This window comes from Ascidiella aspersa, chromosome 7 (genome assembly GCF_963924565.1).
Source record: "Ascidiella aspersa chromosome 7, kaAscAspe10.2, whole genome shotgun sequence".
Classification (NCBI taxonomy): Eukaryota; Metazoa; Chordata; class Ascidiacea; order Phlebobranchia; family Ascidiidae; genus Ascidiella; species Ascidiella aspersa.
In genome coordinates, this window is record NC_139453.1 from 22,571,604 (window position 1) to 22,591,916 (window position 20,313).

At 37.8% G+C, this 20,313-nt stretch overlaps 4 protein-coding genes across 5 annotated transcripts in view; 1 reads left to right on the top strand and 3 right to left on the bottom strand.

Annotated features, from left to right (window-relative positions):
* LOC146138362 (protein CMSS1-like) overlaps positions 1-16,169 on the bottom strand; it is a 76,786-nt gene extending 60,617 nt beyond the window's left edge. The window contains exon 1 of the mRNA XM_083394887.1: positions 16,019-16,169. Coding sequence (XP_083251013.1) covers positions 16,019-16,127 — 109 coding nt within the window. The 5' untranslated portion in view covers positions 16,128-16,169. The remainder of the gene's footprint in view (positions 1-16,018) is intronic.
* LOC146138366 (uncharacterized) lies at positions 1,481-15,711 on the top strand. 2 transcript variants are annotated; one of them, XM_083393869.1, is made up of 14 exons: positions 1,481-1,698; positions 2,209-2,272; positions 3,423-3,489; positions 4,023-4,329; positions 5,031-5,419; positions 6,180-6,360; positions 6,736-6,923; positions 9,017-9,151; positions 9,932-10,059; positions 11,446-11,592; positions 12,180-12,289; positions 13,314-13,449; positions 13,939-14,082; positions 15,015-15,711. In XM_083393869.1, the coding sequence occupies exons 1-14, from the start codon at positions 1,583-1,585 to the stop codon at positions 15,240-15,242; spliced, it is 2,340 nt and encodes a 779-aa protein (XP_083249995.1). In that variant the 5' UTR covers positions 1,481-1,582; the 3' UTR covers positions 15,243-15,711. The 2 variants fall into 2 exon arrangements, with proteins under 2 accessions (XP_083249995.1, XP_083249996.1); XM_083393870.1 differs by having other exon boundaries at positions 5,031-5,413.
* A 5-nt stretch (positions 16,170-16,174) lies between the features above and the next one.
* On the bottom strand, positions 16,175-16,671 carry LOC146138367 (ubiquinol-cytochrome-c reductase complex assembly factor 6-like). Its single transcript, XM_083393658.1, has one exon. The coding sequence runs from the start codon at positions 16,669-16,671 to the stop codon at positions 16,462-16,464; it is 210 nt and encodes a 69-aa protein (XP_083249784.1). The 3' UTR covers positions 16,175-16,461.
* A 115-nt stretch (positions 16,672-16,786) lies between these two features.
* On the bottom strand, positions 16,787-17,324 carry LOC146138368 (ubiquinol-cytochrome c reductase complex assembly factor 5-like). The gene has a single exon (XM_083394888.1). The coding sequence runs from the start codon at positions 17,027-17,029 to the stop codon at positions 16,787-16,789; it is 243 nt and encodes an 80-aa protein (XP_083251014.1). The 5' UTR covers positions 17,030-17,324.
* Between the last annotated feature and the right edge of the window lie 2,989 nt (positions 17,325-20,313).

Here is a 20,313-nt window from a genome sequence, read left to right on the forward strand (position 1 = left end):
GAAACGCTCAGATAACAAAGCTGGTGTCTCTGTTAGTGAGAATATTGAGTTGGCTAGCGGAGCCTGTGGGTTTTCTAAAGGCTGTTTCGCGAAATAAACTTATAAACTTATTTAGGACTTAGGTCAAGACAACTGTTGGCTATACCGCTGCCCTAGATTGATTAGTGCAACACAAACACATATATTTTTTGTTTATTCGGTAAATACAAAATAAACGTTATTAATGACCAGAAACTGATGAAAACTGGGTACAAGTGTTATACGGAAAATAGCATTACAAAAAAATCCGAAGCGACCTAGGATCGTTGCCAACAAAGTCGCGAGAAGGGTAAACAGTGGGGCGAGAAAACAAACGCAGCTCGCGAACCTCCTGCTCGTTTGAAAGCGCTTTCGCTTTGGGACGCTGAACTGAAGACAGTGAAGGTGACGCACGTCCGGGAAAATCACGTTAACGTCATCGCACACCAGGCTGTGTCAAAGGCGACGACATTGTTTCAGACAACTTGCAAAAATGTTGGGCGGTGTGTTGGCTTCTTCGTTGTACCACACAGGATAACGGTTTTGATGGTAAGATAGGCATGGTATCAGAATAAAACTGGGAAAAAGACGGTTGGGATAGGGCTGTGGCTGACAGACATTGTACAGTCAGCTGCGAAACTGCAGCGGCACTGCTGCGAGTAGCGCATAATATACAATAGTATTTCCTACTGGTGCTTGTGACTCGCGCATGAAGTAACTTCCGCTTCAGAAGCAGGCGCGAGCCACTTGTGCATCGACTGTTGGTCCATGTTTCGAGAATTTCCTTTAGGAAGCTTGCTGTAGATAAGATAGTTTGAAGGGCATCAGTTGGAAGTAAATGTGATTCGTTAATCGTTACAAGCATTGGATTTTAGGGCAGCTTACAGTGGCAAGTAAAGCTTATTAGGACAAGAGGGTAAAAGTGCTACCTTGAATGCAAGGCTGGTATAGACTTGATCGAGGCGTAAATACCGATTTCTACAGTTGTACCGATTTGTATTTTTTATTGGTTGCATTTTATTACGAGGTTATTAAGGATATATTGCCCCTTGTTTAAAATACTTGCAGCTTACTTAAACTTAGTGAAGTTTGTGCAGTGACGAAAAGGCAAATTAAGCCTTGTTAATTTTCGGAAAAGAGCAAAATGTATATAAAAATACGTTGCTAATTTCACAAATTACAATTGAGATGACAGCTTATACACGCTGGCCTTAGAAAATACATGTTTACATTACAACGCAGTGTTTGCGTAACATACTGCAACAGATTGCGCGAGTGATTGTATTGTTTACTTAAAGCGGGGGCTTGTTTATTTATTTTACTGTCGTGTTGCTGCTAAACTCATTGACTCCATGCCTACTACAAAATTTAGAAAAATAGATAGGAATACGGTAAAACATAAATCTGATAAAACCCTTATTATTTTCCATCAAATATTATTTGTTTTTAGTTCCATTTAAAAGTAGCCCCGCTGTGTTAGTAAAAAGTAAAGTTTTTATCTGTGGAAATATACGCTGAATCAAAAGTACCATGTTAAAAATATCGCCTTGTTGAGCAAGCAAGCATGGCGAACCGGCGAAGAGCAAGAACAGTCGGGGAAACCTCAATTGACGAACCGTTTCATTCTTACGGAAAAGCGGAAAACGAGTACTTTATCGACAGAAGTTTTGCATCCATTGGGTGAGTTTGAGTTTGCTGGGAACTTAATAAACTTTTCGAATCGAATTTCGAGAGGCTGTTTTTCATTAAAGCGCTTCATTAAAAAGACTCACATTTTTACCCGATACTAACGTCTTTGATGGTAGTATGTATAGTTTCAATACGGTGTGGTAGACGGCCGCTATGAAGTAGAACTGTCTACAATATTTACAAAAACATTTTTTTACATATTTTACGCGATACTAACCTCTTTAATGATCATATATAGTTTAAATACAGTGACTGGAACATAAAGAATCAATGTCTGCAAAATTTATCAAAAAAAACATGTTCTATAATAAATTGATATATTACAAATATTCGTCAAAGTCTGGTAATATTATTGATGTTTTACCCTGAAAATGCGACCAGAACACACAAGCTCTCGAGCTGTATTTGCGTCTACCTGTGAATGCCAAGGACATACACCGCACAGCCGCTGTAAAATCTATAAAAGTAGACGCACTAATAAGGTAACGTGCTGTTTTGCAGTGCCCAACAGCAGGATTATGCGCCGCAAATACCGCCACGAAACCCACCAACTCCTACCCCGAGGGTACGTATACAAAGATAAAAAGTTTGCCTATTTTTGTTCACGTAGTCTACAGTTAGACGTCTACCTCAGGCGGTCCGTTTTGACAGAACAATAAAATTGCGTCACCCGGCTTGGGAATACGCAAATTTAAACTGACGTCACAAAGTTTTTTAACTTTTTTGTCAGTGACCAACGTCACATTGCTCAGCTCTGTAAAAACAATTCGGGTTTTGCTAAACAGTCAATGTGCAAAGTTTTACACATAAATAAAACACAAAAGAACCAAGTCAACCAAATTCGAAGTGCGTGACTTTAAAAAATTATAAATTCGTCGTCCTATTTTTTTGCAACTTTCAGTGAAGAGATTTAAATAATATATACTAATAAGCTAAACGGGGTAAGACTCAATAACAATTGTCCAACCCCAGTATATAGTAAAGAAATAATTAGTATAACAATCACAATTAATTAGAAGAAGTTGATAACCCACTGTTGTTCGTTCTTGTGCGACCCAAATTCACCTCTCGACCTAACTATAGGACACGACCCCTTGGCTTACTGCGGTGGGCAATAAATAACTTTTTTTAGTTTATTGACAAACCAATTAACAACTTTAAGAAAATAATAAACCGCGTTTTTGTTGGTGCTACAAATTGCAAAAACCTGAGCTCACAAATATAGTGAAAAAAAATTGTATAAAATACACCTGAAACATAATTTTGATTGCCTTAGTTGCTTTAACACGCAAATTAATTCCGGTGCCACAGTTGCAGCCACGGAAGCATGTAATCAACTGCTTGGTTTGTTATGAAAGTCAGCTGGAAGTAAACCACCTAAATCTGATAGCTGTTCTTTGAATGCTTGTTTATAACGACTTGAGCAGTAGCGTGGTTGCACATAAAATGTAACTGCTGTTTCGAGTTGTTTTATTTGTTTAACTCGGAAGTTGTTTAAGCAGTAGGCCTACTGGGCTCCCTGTTTAATGCATACCCCAATATTAGAGGAGATTATTTATAAACCTTCGAGGTACCCAAGTATACACGTAAACAATCTGATGATAATTACAATTAAAGCTAAAATTTCAGTGCAGTGTCCAAATGTCCCTTGCGTGGCTTTTGACTTCGTATTGTTATTCATTGGTGTAGTGAGTAATTACACATTGTTTGAGCAGAGTCGGCCAGATCTGCACAAGGCTGCGTCGATTGCAACAACTCCACAACAAATAGACGAAGATGAAGGTACCCGTAAAGTGTTTATAATTTTTTTAAATCTGCTAAGCATTTTAAACTGACAGAGAATATCAGCAAAATTATAGCGTGACAATAGTGTATGTAATAAAAAAATACTTCTATTCTTTGTAAAAAACAACAACTTTGGTTTAACCCATAGCTTGCCGAATTACACAGTTCATTTTACTTAACATTGGGTTTTCGGCTACAAAAACAAAGTTTTGCAACGAATCATTAATTGATTTAGTTGATAAAATTTTGCGCTCAAACGTGGAACTCTCTTTGATTTAGTTGAATCATCGACTGCAGTAATACACGGAACTAGAAACAAACTTCACATTTATTTTACTGCCGAGCAGCGCTTTACAAAACGAACTGTACGAATCCTTTTTTCCGTTATGGCTTCTACAAACATTCATTCGAAAGACTCAAACGCATACAAAGTTTTTACGTAGTCGGAGCTTGTATTATTCCACGCGTAGAACTGGGTCTCCGCAAACACGTGAAAAGCACTTTCTTCAACGTTTTATCTAACCGCGTAGAGCTGTACATCTCCGCAAACGACATCGATTCGTTTCCGACGAGACCGGCTCCGGTTCCGACGCCACTCCGGTGCAGGCCGGCGACCGTGCGAGAGACGCGGAAAGACTACAGCATTCAGCAGCGCACTAAAAGAGGGGAGCGTCACGAACCGCAGTCCTCTATGCGCCCGATCAACGCAAACAGCAGAGCTGTGGAAGGCAGGCCGTCGTCTCCGCTGCCCGCTTTACCGCAATCACCCTTGGAAAGCGGCGACATGTATTCGGTGATTGTGAAAAACAACAAGAACCTCCCTGTACCTGGTCCGAGGTGAGTCGAGGGAAGCTGTGCATATTGCCAATGTTCAAAACGAGATTAAATTACAAACCCATTGCAACGTGGCTTAGTTCAAACTATTTACTACTGTGGTAATCAGGCGGCACCATGTAAAGACAAATTGTATTAAATTCTCGACAAAAAGGCATTATACGGCCATTTTCAAATTTATTAAATACTGTTAAACGTGACAAAATATGCTTCCATAATTTTACAAACTAAATGTCTTGCGTTTTGTCAGCACAGTAGGTAAAGAAAGAGGAAAGTAAAAGTTTATCTTTAAGGTTGTTGACAGAAAGCTAAACAGTTAAATTTATTTGGTATAAGAATTGCCAAAACTTTCGACTTGAAATGTGGTGAATCAGGCACAGGAGATAGATTCGCATATTGCTCGTAATAACGCCATTTATACTATATTTTTTTAAGAAATTGCACTTTGTACAGCTCATAAGTCACATGACGCAACGTGTCGTACTGTATGCTAAGCGCTTATGGGCTGAATAAATTTCCCCAAAAACAAAACAAATGATGGAAAAAAATTTACAGTATAAACGTTGGTAGAATCCAGCTAAAATAGGACGTAGACATCAAAGTATTGACGGAATCCTAAGCAACACAAACTGCTGGCCACATTATTTGCAAAAAATTTGGAGCTATGATTTTGGCACGACATGTAAACTGCCCGACTCGGCCAGGTCGCCACGTGATACGCCGCGCAGCAGCCAGTACTTTCCCGACGTCCCGATAGACAACCGAGTGACGAACGACTACACAAGCAGGGAAAACAACCGAGCTACGAATGACTACGTAAGCAGGGAAAACAACCGAGCTACGAATGACTACGTAAGCAGGGAAAACAACCGAGCTACGAACGAGTACGCAAGCAGGGAAAACAACCGAGCTGCGAACGACTATGTAAGCAGACATCCTGTGGAAAGAGACACCGCCAGAGCTACAAATGAGTACATGAGACATCCCGGGGAAAGCGAGGTAGTTGTTGGCGGTGGTGGCGATGGAATAATAAGGGCGATGAACTCTTCGCCGGAGTCTTTTCGTCATTACGCCCACGGAACCCCCGGTACGGGTAGGGATTTTTTTTAAATATACAAATGTACTAGGCAACACATGTATGGGCTTTGGGGCACTGGTCTACTAATTATTATCGACCACGATCTACCAGTGGTTCTTGATAGCTTAGTGCAAATTTTAAAGCTTACGGCACACTAAAAAAACTGTTTTAAAATACTTCATTGCAGGCAATATTAAATACATTATTTTACATAAGATTAAATGGGTTCTTCACTTCTTATATGATCAGTTCTTTTATAAACTTGTTTAAAACTTTACGCGGTACTCATAAAAATTTTCCGAGTAGTATGCCGCTGTACACAGTTTGGGAACCATTGGCGAGTGTCGTATTAGAAGAAATCTGTCCAAAAATCTTATTTCCATTCAGTCCTACTTGGTTTAGTAATCTTACTTGAACAATTTTCAATGTAAACTTTAAAATATAGTTTTGGGTTGAACAACAGGGGGAAATATTCAGTCGGGTAGGCAAAACGCATCCATCTCACCAAAAGAACGAAATGAAGTTATGTAGCTGTTTTGATTGTTTTTAAATCACTAAACAACAGTCTGGACAACACCGACAAAATTGTAAAGTCGCTTGTCTACTTCAAGGTTGATACAGTGAATAAAAAAAACACTTCCTTGTAGAAACGTGATCGTCTGAATACCAGGAAGCAAGTGGATAGTCAGAATATCATGTGGTTAGCGCGGCGTTCTAAGTGTTGTGAACTCATAACGACGGTATAGAACAAAAAACTACTGTGTTTTTAATATAGGTGACAGCTCAGGTGCTCAACCTGTCTCTAACGAAACGGCGATCTACGGAATGGCCCAGGGTAGGACCAGCAACCTAGTCATGGAATTTAAGAAGATTCAATCGAGATTAACGAAACTGTACCAAAAAATCGAGGCCAACTCTGACCCAACGCAAATCTACGAGCTAAAGGTGCACCTCAGGTAATTGTCACAGAACCACGAAACCGAAATTTCGGTAACCTGGTAAAAATTCGTGTACTTTTCCAACAAAAAAACTAAATTAGCATGTAAAATGTTGAATGGCTTATTGATGTTTCGACTTTTAAAGATTTTTTTTATGAACTAATATTATGTATGTGAGAATTATATACCAACAGTTATATATATATACATATAAGATATTTTTAGGTAATATAATAAAAACATTTAGGTTTTACAAACTGAACCGTTTCATAAGATTTGCAACGGTTTGCAAAAAAGTAATAAAAGTTGTGTTCAAAAAACTTGAATTAAGTACAAAATACGCAATTTTAAGGACGTACAACCACTCAATATACAGTTAGGCCTTTTTACCAGGGTTCCAGAGCACAGCAATGCAGATACGCTGATCAGGCAAGTCCACAAATCGTTGACACCCTCTACTTTCAGCGATCAAGAGGGGACAGTCGGTCAAGAGAGCCTCTACGTTGTCGATTTCCACGAATTCCAAAACAAATTCACGCTGCGCCAGCAGCTAATTAACATGTTCGCCAAGCCGGGACCACGTAAGAATATTTGAAACGTTGAAACAGGTTGCTGTACGCCTAGTTAGCTGTTCTCAAACGGCCGACCGCGTGACATACCTCAAGATAAATTTTTAGGTGTGTTGTGTAATATTTGGTTCTGCTGGAAGACACAATGTAGTAAAATAGAGTCAAACCAGCTTGAATATGCAGGTTTGATATAACTAAAAAAACAGTGCAGTAATTATGATTACCCTTTCACCAACCTTATTAAACTGTGAAGGACAAGCTTGTAAAGCAACTTCACTTTGTAGATCGTGTGCCGCAACACTATTTTTTGTTTAATTAGTGTTTTAATGCGCCAAAAGCTAAATATATGTAAGCTAAAATTTTCAACAGCCAAAAGGCAAAACCAGGCGTTAGTTACAGCGTGTTGAAGATAACGTTACGCTAAGGCTTAATATACACAACAATAAAATCATTAGGCTCGTTAATGTCGCGATTCAGTTAAATGCGTCAGCTTGGATTTTACCCCTACAGTCATTGGCATGTCATTGTCGTACACCACAAAAGGAAAATTGCGACTAAGCTAATTATTATGAGTCAAGTAAATGAGATCGGTTGGATAGCCTTGTGATATCCGTTTACGCAACTTTAGAAATTGGTTACGAGTTTGTCACCACCACAAATCATTGCTTCGTTCTATAGATTTTACGACAAAGTCTGAGGTTTATGCTTCACAAGACAATAGAACGCAATTAGGTTCGCAAAACGCTGCTTCTACAGACCTAATTTCACACATTTTCAAGTCATTCTTATTTCCAGTCTCTTGAAACAAATCTCACAACAAATTCGGCCTACTGCATTCATGCTACCAGCGTCATATTTTTCATTACAAACTAAAAATGCTGAATCCGTCGCATTGCATGAGGCGCTGAACTTGCTAAATTAAAACCATAGCTAATGTCAAAACCCATCGCTACAACACATCATTAACCTACAACACAACTAGGGATGCTCAAAGTAGAATATCGAATCCTTGGATTCGAATCCAGATGGGATTCGAATCCAATTCTGCCATTTATTTCGGGTAATTGGAACCGATATAATTTAATGTTTTACCGCGGATTGTTGCGCCTAATTGCACAAACGCGTGTGGTAAGTTGGCCTGTCGCCGCGGCGACCAATTTATAGTGCTTGCTTTAAATGTAACCTCGTAGTGCAGTGTCAGCGTTTTTTCGGACGACCAATTACCGCGTCTCGCGATAACGTTCGTCTAATAATTAAGTGTCAATCAAGCGTTATTGGGCGAGCGGCTAACGTGTAATGTCAGGTGTGGAGTTCGCAATTTCCCTAAATGCGTTAAGTTCCAAAAGTAACATAGCGTTGCAAAACTTGCTGGCCGTCCACAAAATGCGCTATGGGGTTACTTCAGGTCAACTTTAGGCCAATATTCAGGGAAGTTATGCAGTTATGCACAACGTAATTGTCAAGAATTCGTTATGCCAATAGTAACTTTGTATTCTTTGCAGTACATTATTTGACTGCATAACAGATCATGTTAGTCAAAAAAGAAGCAATAAGACTTAACAATGCTTTCAAAATCAGGACCGAATTGCTTAAGACTTCTGTGTGGAGTGTTGCATTTTCTCACTATTGGCAAAAATATAAGTTTTGGACACAACCTGGACAGATGACAGTTGTTAAGAATGTTAAACATATGAGAGAGTTTTTTAATTATAATGTACACATGTTAGAAAATTGTTTGGGCGATTTATTGCTGTGATTGTGGGCCCTGTAGGGTAGATTAAGATTAATCCCTTCCCCAAACAAAATCGAGGTTAAATAATTTAATAAAAATATACTAGGATTCGCTATTCTGGATTCGTTATTCTAGATTCGAAACCTATTATTCTAGAATACCTTGGGATTCTACTTTGAACATCCCTAAACACAACGCAAATGAAATTGATTTAAATGTAAAAATTTAGGATATATAAGGGTCGTTTAGTTGACAAGTGCTGTTTGAAAGACCTTTTTTGTTTAATATGAACTTTTATATCATTAATAAATGAATTGCCACATTAATCAACGCGCTCAAACTTGAAATTAAAATAATAATGATGTATTTTTAGCATCGATATCGTACCAAAAGGTGGATGCGAAAATGGACAACATTATCACCGAGTTTTGTCAAAGAACAGAAGAGCTGAGAAGCTATAGGAACGAGCTCGTCTTGAGTCCGGCTCACGCCAGATCGTTAATGCAAGGTAAATCATAGTAATGGCGTATCAATCTCACAGATTCAACGCAGTAAAATAATAATGGACAACAACGACTTGGTACATGACCACAGCCTTAGCTATTACGCATTATAACACGTCTTCTGACGGTAGTCATTATACACAGTAGGGTATATGATTGTCGCTAAGGGAAAGGTCCGATACACGAGTGTACCAGCAGACATACTTCCTTTCCCTGTGCAAACAACATATTTTGACAGCCTAGGGTCACAATGTATGTCTTTGTAGTAGGGATGTCCAAAACTTTGTTTGGCGATACTGGTCCAATATCTAATAATTTGACTAAATCTGTCGCGATCCGAACCAATACCAATGACGTCTTTAATATACCTAAACAAGTAAAATAGAAGAAATTGCAACGTCGAAAGGTAATTTTTCAATGTTATTAGGCCAAAATTTGCTTTAGCATGAAGAAATTTATTTATCCCTGGTTTTCAACCTTCTATTTTTGATAAATTGCCCTTTCAAGGTAGAATCGCTACGTTTGCTCGCAGATCGTAGCTGAAATTTCTTAATTAATTTGGCATCGGATCGGCACCGATACCACCTTAATATCGGACGATACCGTTACTATCACTTGGTCGCGGGTACCAGTCCTGAACCGATATTATCGGTCATCCCTATTTGCCAACTGTGAAATGATATTTTGAATCCTGATAACGTGGATTTGGTTGAACGCCAATTTCCTATCGAAGCGACACTAGCGAAGTAAAAATAGCAACTGAAACCAACAAAACAACATTGCAGGGATTCAGGACGCCGAAAGTTTGGTGAAAGCACTGCGCGACAACGAACTGTGGATACGATGGGGTACACCGAGTTTTCTGCCACCGCTGGCGCACCTTTACATGAACAAGCACCCACCCTTCTACGAGGTAAGTATGTTTACACAGCACCACAGTTCCATTTCAAGCGCTGCTCACGTGACTAAAATAAACCGTAATCCATGGACGCCGCGTTTGTTGACGGTGCCAAGAACAACGCTAGTAAAATAAAAGGTGATCAGACCCCTAAACAATGATATATCTTCATGCAAAATTATAAAATAGTTATTTTTTTTGTTGGTGGGTACTATTTTGAGGTACTATTTTCACATTCATATATAAACTTATTTTTTCAGTGGGTGTTTTATGGTGCCATAATTATCAGCGCAAAATTGTGAGCACTTTTGTTAAAACAAAATTCGCGTCTGTGCGTTAAACAATCGAGCTATATAGATGTGGTTATGTCAATAAGTAAATTTTTTAAAGATAAAATAAATTGGTTCAAATCGAATATAGAAATTAGAGGTACAGTGTTCTTAGATTTTTTCCACGGTGTAAAACTTAACATGACGCAGTCTGTTAATGTAAATATTACATTTTTAAGAAAATATGATACAAATTTTAGCGTTTTTCTGTTAAAATATGATGTTTATCCGACACTCAACTCCAATTTTCAATGCGTACACTTCGTTAGATGTTTGTTTCTCTATATTGTGGCGTTTCGGCAAAACATTTTGATAACACGCAAAAATTATTGCAAAAAATATTTCTTTTGGCGTTTAGCAAATCAATTCTCGGCAAGCACCAATTTTAATTCGCCCAATTCATGTTTCAGATTGCAACAAAACACATGCGATAAGCGCCAGGGATTTCATCACAGTATACAAATAGTATCAGAAGAAGTCATATTTTGCATATAAAAACACGTACAGTGCGTTTAGAGAAGTGCGACCACAAACGTAAAAACTTATCTAATGACCGGACAACGGAAATCTCGTCGAAACGCATATCCTTCCTCACATAACATTGCGCGCAATGCAATACGTCACGTGACGTAATACATTGCGTAGGCAAATATTTAACTTTAAGGTGATCAATGCAAAAATATACATAGGGCGAAGAAATACCTTCTCAAATATGCTTACTCATATATGACACCGAAAACATAATGCAAATAAAATTGAAGAATTACATTACATTCAAGAAAATGTCAACAAAAGCGTAAGGCCTTTGTTTATGGTTAAACATTTAGGTAAGATTATTATGTCAAAATTGCGAACCAGCTTCTGTGGTGTTGACAATAAGGTATATTCCTTGAATATTGGATTCATGGGGATTGTTTGCAAAACAGACTTTACCGCTGCTCGAAGTCCCTAACATAAGCAGAATTCCACGAATAGTAATTTAAATGCGTATAAATATCTCTTTATCAAAGTGACGGGGTAAACTCAGGTTAGCTTCGAAATCTGTTGAGATCATGAACATATATGTATTTAGGTCAGAAAAGCTGTTACGCTGTCCTTTATTGCGGAAAGGCGACGATCCACCCCCGACATGTTTAGGTCGATTTTGAACCCGGAAAGTCTCTGTCCGCCAATATACAGCAGGCTGCGAACGAGCAACTCGAACGACGTGAAATGGCAGGTGAGCGAATTGCTGACGCGATGCTTGCTTGTGTGATATGTGAACCTCGAATAGCATCGCAACATTTAAACCAGTGGTTCTTAAACTGGGGTCCATGGAACCTGTTGTGGGTCTGTGAACTAATTCTAGGGGGTCCATGAAGGCCCAATTTGAATATTAGTGTATATTTAGGTAATCAACTTTTCAAATAAAAGAGTTTAATTAAAAATAAAACATTCAAGCAATGTATTTAGACTTCATTTCATCATCAGCATATTTCTAAAGTCTATATGATTGTAACGTCAATTTATGATGTAATTTTTAAAAGTTTCTTGCCTACTGTGGTCCACGAGAGGCAAAAAAATGTTAGGGATCCGCCGTAAAAAAAAGTCAAAGAACCTGAGTTAAAAGTTTTACTATTAGGACTCACAATGCTTTGTAACTTAAGCGTAATAGTTTACAAACTTAAATTATAATAACAGGGAAACAACGGAAATCACTTCCTCACACAAAAAAGCTTCCCAGTGCTTAACAAACATGTTTCAATTTTTTTTTCGGGTCAGTAAGCCAACCGTGAATTTATTCAACCCGATTTTTTTTTTAAACAGGTAACTGAGTACAACGAAACAAGCGGCAAATTTGACAACCGTGAGTGCCAGTTGCCATCTTGGCTGGAACAAGATGCATTAGCCTGGCATGTTCTCCACTCTTCTAACAGGTTTAGACAAAAGTGCAGAATTTTAGTTTCGTGAGCACAAAATAGGGACATAAACATAGACAAATAATTGGGAGAAAAATCACGAAAAGGTGATTCTAAAATTAACTATATATAGGTATTGTTTGTAGAATTTCGTTAAGTACTCGTTTTAAGTTGGTTGTTCTTGTTAAGCAAGTTGCTATTTAACTAAATAGCATATATCAGATAACACGTAATTATTTAAAAGAACATCGAGATCATGCCCATAATTAAGAGCACAAACTGACATAAAGACAGAAGGGTTGTAATCTCCATGGGATAATACAATTTAATATTTCGCCTTTATTATTTGCCTATATTTAAAGTCGAATAAGGGTATCGCTTTTAGGTTTTGTTATTTTGTTTCGCCAGTCGTAGCAGGTTATTTGCCAGCGCCTTGATTGTATAGCGAAAACTGATACAATCCTGATCATTAAATTGGCAAACTCTATAAAGCGCTAGACAAATTCTATCGGGCGAGTGGGTTGCCGGGTTGAAGGAAATGCATCATCCACTGTTACCCAGCGTTAATTGAGATGGCATTCTCGCTAAACAATGCGAAAGAATTTCCGCCGAACTGCAATAGCCTCACGCCCTCATTTCGGGTTATAACTCTAAACATAGACATATGGATTGCTGGCGAATGTAATACAAACCCCCTTGTTGCACTGCATTATATATGGAATATTATGACTTAAACTGCTTTTTGGTTATTATTATTACTAAACGTTTGTTAACGCTATTCGGTTTCATGTGCTCACTTGTCAGTCCATTTTTAACAGTATAATAGATTTTACATACTTTTCTCTTGAAAACAAGCATACACATTGGGATAAAAACCTACACAATAAATGAATTTGTACAACTCATTTCGGCAGATTATAAACGGTTGTATCTTTCGTTATTCTAATCGAAAACAAAATTAGAGTTTTAACCACAACTTGTTTATATGCCTTGATGACTAGAGAAAAGTTTATCGACTAACAACGAAGTAATATTGTTGCAGAAGTCTTTTCGAGAATGGCAAGCACCCATACGCCCTGTACACGGTTTACCTGGTGATAGTAAAAGACTTCACGCTCGGTCAAGACAACGAGCCAAGAGGCGAGCGAGACTCATATGCAACTCCCTCCAAATACCAGGTAACCCAAAAAATATACATATCGGCATTACACAGCCAAACTATATGTTTGCTCTGTATTGTTAATTTCGAGAGACTGATGACGCCCGTTTCGGCGAATTAGATTTCTCTCACAACATTGTTAAACGACTGACTTTGATAAAGGGAAAAGTCTAAGGAATATTTTCTTCCATTTAAAGCAGGGGTTCTTAAACTGGGGTCCATAATCCCCTTGGGGGTCCGCGAGCAAGTTTTAGGGGGTCTATGAAGAATTTAAGAAGTAATTTCAATTTTTCAAAAAAATTAAATTAATTAAAAATAAAACGGTTTTTTTTTGGACCGAAATCAGCGGGTTTCTGTAGTCTATTTGTATTGTGATTGTGAATTTATAACGTCATCTCTAAAAATTTCTTGCCTACCGTGGTCCACGCAAAGCAAAAAAATTAATTAAGGGGTTTTACAGGGAAGAATTATTGTTCATGCTTTTCCAACCTATTTCGTTTTTGCAAAGTACTACGTGAACTCGTCGAGCACGGGAGTTCTGTATCGCTTTACACACATCGCAAATTCGCACTGCGAGAGGATCTATCAGGTTCTACAGGAAGCTCCGACCCTTAAGCATTTCAGGTGCTACGACGGATGCGACTTGGTCGAGGTAAGGACCGCGGAACAACGAAAGTGGTTTTGTTGATTTCATTTGGTCAACTGATGAAAAGCTTGTGTCCGATTTAGCATTTTTTGACTTTTAAATTATATGATACATTTACCCCATTTCAGTCCTTAAGGTGGTTTTGTTGATTTCATTTGGTCAACTGATGAAAAGCTTGTGTCCGATTTAGCATTTTTTTTCGTTTAAATTAGATGATACATTTACCCCATTTCAGTCCTTTAGCAGTTATTCTTAAACATTTCAGTTTTGTTTTGTTTAGCCCCTACCACAGAATACTGTTGCTTATTTTTCAAAGTCATAAAAACGACATGACCAACATATCCCAACTTAATGATGTTTTTTTTTAAATCATTTTGCTATGTTACGATTAAAACTATCCAGTGAAACTTCTAACTATAAGTTTTGCTGTTGTTACTTCTTTCAAGAAATCGGTTATTATTTTAACAAGCAGGCATACGTTTTCATTTGTTATTATTAGTACAATGCGCCACTGTTGGTGCGTGCTCCATAGTCCTTATTATGTTGCCCGATGTAAAGCCTATAGTTTACAAACAATTTATAGCCCCCCGCTTTCTTTCACAAAGCACTGGTTGACGACGCAACTCGACTCGGTCCATTAATTAGTTTAGCGTTTGTTTCGTTATGAACGATTTGGCTGGTAAAGGTGAAAAAATCCGCCGAAAAACACAGACTCGTTTACCCGCTATTGACCCAAGAGTCGATTTAGACGTTTGTCTGTTTCAGCCATAAACCATGGTACACCCAGGACAGCGCTCGAGTCAAACTAAACCGTCTCATAAAGTAAGAGGAACATGCGCCTTTTTCACACTGCGTGACATTTCAGTTTCCCCACGCAATGTGAGTGACGCGGGCTTATCGGTGAGGTTAGAACGCAACCGACACCTGTTCTTTTTCAGGCCTGTCTAGCACTGTCGTGGCTGCGACGCCAACCGAGGGCCGTGTTTGTGCTCAACTCTTTCCTGGCGACCAGCATGTCCAGTCTGTCGCTGGAAAGAAAGAAGCCTTTTCACGACAAGATGAAGACGCTCGAGCGACACCTAGCGGAAGGCAAAAAGCTTGGCCCGCTGTTTGACATGCGCTACGGAATGAACGGCACCACGACTGTAACCGAGGAATTGGAATAGACACGAAGCACCAAGTTAAATGACAGCAAAAATAAAACTGAATGCAGCGCTCTTGGACAAGCCTAATAGTGGCTCAGCACAAAAGAGGGTTGGACATACTTGAATACCACCGGCACTGTTGTTTACGCTGAAATGTGAAGTCTGATTTTTGAGAGATTGATTTCGGTAAAACAAAGACTGGCATTGTGATAACACTGTGTGTACTGGGAACTACGTATTTAGTTCCTCAAAACAAAGGGTTTGATTCCGCAAAGGACACACTTTTTTTCAGAACTCACAGTATTTATTTCTCAGTGAGCCTATTTACAAGGACCTTCAAGGTTACAAAAGATTCAAGACTCACCAATGTGAATAGTATACTTTTTAAAAACTTAAAAATATAAGACTATTTTGTTGTGCTGTATAAAAATGATGCTATTTTGTTTTTTTTACAGCAAGTAACTATGCCTGTGTCAAGTAAATACAAAATATGCAGAAGAGGTGTTACACCATTAATTTCAACTGTGTACTAAGGGTATCATAATTCAAAATTAAAAACATAATTTAAGCATACTAGACCACCTAAAAATCTTAATTTTCCACAGGATTATACATAATTTTAAAAGGCAATCCCTGATTCTCAAAACAAATCATATTATATATAAATTCATTTTAAAACAACATATTTACTTTTTGTATATAAACAAAAAAGCTAAAAACATAAAAAACCTAACTTGGTACTACCAAAGTGCACTTTTTTGCCTTATAACCATCTAAGATAAACAAAAATGGCTTACCTTGAACAACTTCTTCGCTGGAAACAATAACATCCTCTTTAATATCATCTTCATCACGTTGAATTTCATTTTTATCCTCCCACCAATCATCACCAAGGTCATCCGCCATTTCAAGGTTATATTTACCGTTATTAAACCATATATATATATAAAAACCTTTAAATCAAGTCAACAAACAAATAATTTTGTAGAACAAATACAACAGAAGTACTGTCTTGAAAAAAAAGAAATACTACTACCATATTTTTGCGACAATCAAAAAATCCAAAAGAACACTACAATACAGGACTACAAAACCAAACAATTCACTCAAACTGCAACACGCTTAACATTTATCGAAGGACAAGGACATTTTGTTTTGTGTTTCAAATTATCACCAAATTTAAAAATTTTGAGAACTAACACAACACTTTTAATTAAAAATAACAATATAATAATAACTACTAAATTATATTTTCACTTTTCTGTTCGTCAGTGTTCTTTGTTGATTTGGTGTAGAGCTTGGTATGTAGTTCACCCTTTTTAGGGGGTGTTGTTGGGATAGAAAGGTCGGGTCGGTACCAAAGGTGAACAACCTGTGCTCCGGCAAACATTGCAAGCAAAGATGAACCCATAACCTTTCCATACATCCCCCATGTCATACCATAAGGCATGATGGTTAGCTGCCAACTCCAACAGTTTACACTAGACTTTTTAACTGATTTAGGATATACTCTACTTGAGTTTGTTTACTAGAAAGATGATTAAATATTGATGGGAGGTGATTTATCACTGATCTTCTGAAGAGTAGATTACCACCGGTTGATTCCTCTTTGCGAGTCGCTCGGACTGTTTTCTTCTTGCAACGTCGTAAAATGTTTCGCCTGCACCAGCTGCTGGAATTTTGATCATAACCCACTCCATACACGCACCCAAGCAAAAGAAAAGAGGCAGAAAACGGTAAGGACTCTTTCCTTTAATCGGATAGTAATTTAACAACTGACCAACAAAATGTTTAACGTAACCTAACATTTGCCTTTGACATCGCCTGGATAGGATATATACTAAAGAGTTTTTTTAAGATGATTAATTTTATTAAAAAAATATAAATTATGTTATGTAATGTTTTTTTTGTTTATTTTTTATGATATTTGACAATTTTTTAAGATCGATCTTACATGCGAAAACAAGTTAAAAACCATGTGGTTGTTTTGCATAATAGTGAACCTCATATATTTTTGAGAGCACAATATATGTAAGCAACCCACATAGAATTGGCAAGACTTCATTTTGTTGCGCCATTCTGAATAAAAGTTAGATATAAATTAATTTGGGGGGTATGCAGATTAGGTCTGTCAAATAAACGGGTATACTTGAAAAACTTTACACAGTTAACCATATTATGGCCAGTCTGTATTTCATGGCACTTTTGGTATGATACTTCATTTTCAACCATGTAAATTCTAGAAGTAACATTATTACTGCGGCACAATTTTAAGCTACATAAATGTCTCCCCTGCACAATATCTTGTTTTCATCTGACACTTAGGTAAGCAAGTAGGGGGGTCACTAACGAGCAACCTAATTTTCCAGTGTTCTATCACAAATTCTTCAAAGGATAGGGGGAAAATTACATTTTTAAATTAGTAGTTCAATTTGCAGGCTTTCCACTACTTTTTGCAGATAAACATTTGTAGATATTGTATGTAAATCTCTAGAGTTCAGGGTGTTGAGATGGCAGAATTTGCTGGAATATTTATCAGGTGAGTAGGCGAAATAAAGATGCAAATTTGATTGTTTGGGATGCACTTTTCGGCGTTGGTCTTCAATTCTACCACCTATTTACACAGTAACTAAAAGTACAGTTCTGAAACTAGTTGTCAAAATTGAAATTGCAAGGGAGAAATAAATATGGAATAATAAATATTATAATAGCACTTTACCTACCAGAAGCCAAATGCTGACCCACCATCCAAGTGTCAAAAGTAAGACAGATCTAAACAAGATCTTGTGGGTGCATGGCAGAAAAAATCTGGGTAACTGGGTGCAAAAAAGTGCATCTCGGGTGCACTTTATGATATTTCGATGCATTCTATATTGCATACATTGCACTGTAAACGTATGCCACACAAGCGTTTTATATATTTGGGGTGCGAATCAGATTTTTTTTTTTTTTTTGCATTTTAGAATTTTCGGGGTGCACTTTTGAAAGGTAGAAAAAAACTCGCGGGTGCACTACTTTCCACAGTGGCCCACACCCTAATCCAAATATTGTTACCTATATTAACCCATGGATGAAAAATTATTTTATAGCCAGCCAAGTTTGAGCAGCGCATCATTTAAATAATTACACTTCATACAAAAGTTTATTGAAAATTATGTTTGACTTTATTTTTTCATTGTTTCTACATACCTTTGAGAAGCTGATTTCAAAAATGGGCAAAAAATGTATTTATTTTTTTTCTATTATTGATTTTTTAGATCTGTGTTTCTCAGCCTTTTACTTGGTGGCGCACCTAGAGACATTTTAAAAAAATGGCGCCGCACTTGCAAGCGAAGCAGCGAGCGCAAATTTTTTTTAGGTTAACCTGAATTTCTTTTAAGTAGCTGGCAATTTTTTGTCATATAGGCTTTATAGTTGCATGTCTTTAAAGGGACTTCAACCTTGAGACCAAAATAAAAACAATATCAAGTTGGGAACAAAAGACAGTTAGGAATAAGGCGAAAATAAGACTAATACCTACTAGTCGCAATAATCGCGAAATCGGAATCAGACCTAAATGACCAAAATAAGGCCTATTTAACCTTTTATCTACCCCAAACCCCACCTATAAGTAACACTAACTCCCCAAATTTTTCAAACCTAACCCAATTGCTAAAAAAAAAACCTAACCCAATTTGCCACAAACCTGCCCATTAGCCCAAACAGGGGCGAAAAATCCAGGGCCAAAACAGCGGCGCACGAATTTCGACAGCAAACAGCCAATGCCAGACAGGTGTCCTCCAATTATCCCATACCCTTTCCCTGCAGTCTAGGGCTTATTTTGTCCAATTACTCTTATTTCGATTAATTTTGGACTTATTTTAATATGTATAGGTCTTATCTAGACTATTTTATATTTTAGTCTGTTGTGGTTATTGCTGCGAATTTGGTGTTATTAGGTCGCTGCTGATTGTTGCTTTGTAGGTCATATAGGCCTATTGTTGCTTTGTAGGTCTTATTGTGTTTTCCACATGAAAGTACTTTGGAATTAATAAGCTAAGCTTAATAGGAAAGTAAAAAAATACATGTTTTATATACTAAATTATTTTTATTTTGCTCGCGGCGCACCTGGCGGCCTTCCATGGCGCACCGGTTAAGAAGCACTGGTTTAGAGGCAGAAGCCAATTTGATTTTCGGTTTTATGGCTGGAGTCCCTTTGGCAATCTTAAGATATTTTAGGAAGACGTAAACCACAAAATCTGAAGATAAAAGTGTAAAACGATAAATTTGACCAGCCGTTGTGCGTGTTTAATCATAATTCGCTCCTTTTTATCTTGACAGCCTAAATCAATAAACAATCACGTAATTTAAGGCCCGTTTACACTACAGCTGCACTGAGCTGCGCTGGGCGTGGATTTTTTTTCTTTACAGCTGCACTCAGCTGCGGTTGGCGTAAAAATCGCTCCAAACGTAACGTTTTTCTATAGCTGCACTGGGCTTGAGTTTAGCAAAGCGTGAAAATCGCTACAAAGCGTATTTTTAAGCTAGCTGCAGCTGCTGCACGGGGCTTGAGTTTAGCAAAGCGTGAAACGCTCGCCACAATGGAATTTAAATGCAAATTACCCTTTGCTCAGCTCAATGTAGCTGTAGTGTAAACGGGCCTTTAAGCGTAAAAGAGAGATACGGTCAAAAAGCCACATACATAACCTTTTTGAGTAAAGATACGCCATGATTGGAAACTTCTTAAGGCCCGTTTACACTGAGCTGCACTGAGCTGCACTGGGCGTGAAATTGTTTTCACTTCAGCTGCAGTGAGCTGCGCTGGGCGTAAAAATCGCTCCAAACGTAATGTGTTTCTATAGCTGCACTGGACTTGAGTTTAGCAAAGCGTGAAAATCGCTCCAAAGCGTATTTTTAAGCTAGCTGCAGCTGCTGCACGGGGCTTGAGTTTAGCAAAGCTTGAAACTCTCGTCACAATAGAATTTAAATGCAAATTACGCTTTGCTCAGCTCAGTGCAGCTGTAGTGTAAACGGGCCTTTACAATTAACAATAAATTAGTCACTGAATTTAAATTAAATTCACCTATGATGTAAATGATGATACTTCGAAGTT

What these genes read in the sequence shown, in the direction of transcription:
- LOC146138367 (XM_083393658.1), bottom strand. Translation starts at nt 16,671, where the DNA reads ATGCCTTATGGTATGACATGGGGGATGTATGGAAAGGTTATGGGTTCA.
- LOC146138366 (XM_083393869.1), top strand. Translation starts at nt 1,583, where the DNA reads ATGGCGAACCGGCGAAGAGCAAGAACAGTCGGGGAAACCTCAATTGAC. An exon ending in CACCAACTCCTACCCCGAGG is followed by an intron (nt 2,273 to 3,422) that starts GTACGTATACAA and finishes TTGTTTGAGCAG; the next exon opens with AGTCGGCCAGATCTGCACAA. An exon ending in GTTCGCCAAGCCGGGACCAC is followed by an intron (nt 6,924 to 9,016) that starts GTAAGAATATTT and finishes ATGTATTTTTAG; the next exon opens with CATCGATATCGTACCAAAAG.
- LOC146138368 (XM_083394888.1), bottom strand. Translation starts at nt 17,029, where the DNA reads ATGTTAGGTTACGTTAAACATTTTGTTGGTCAGTTGTTAAATTACTAT.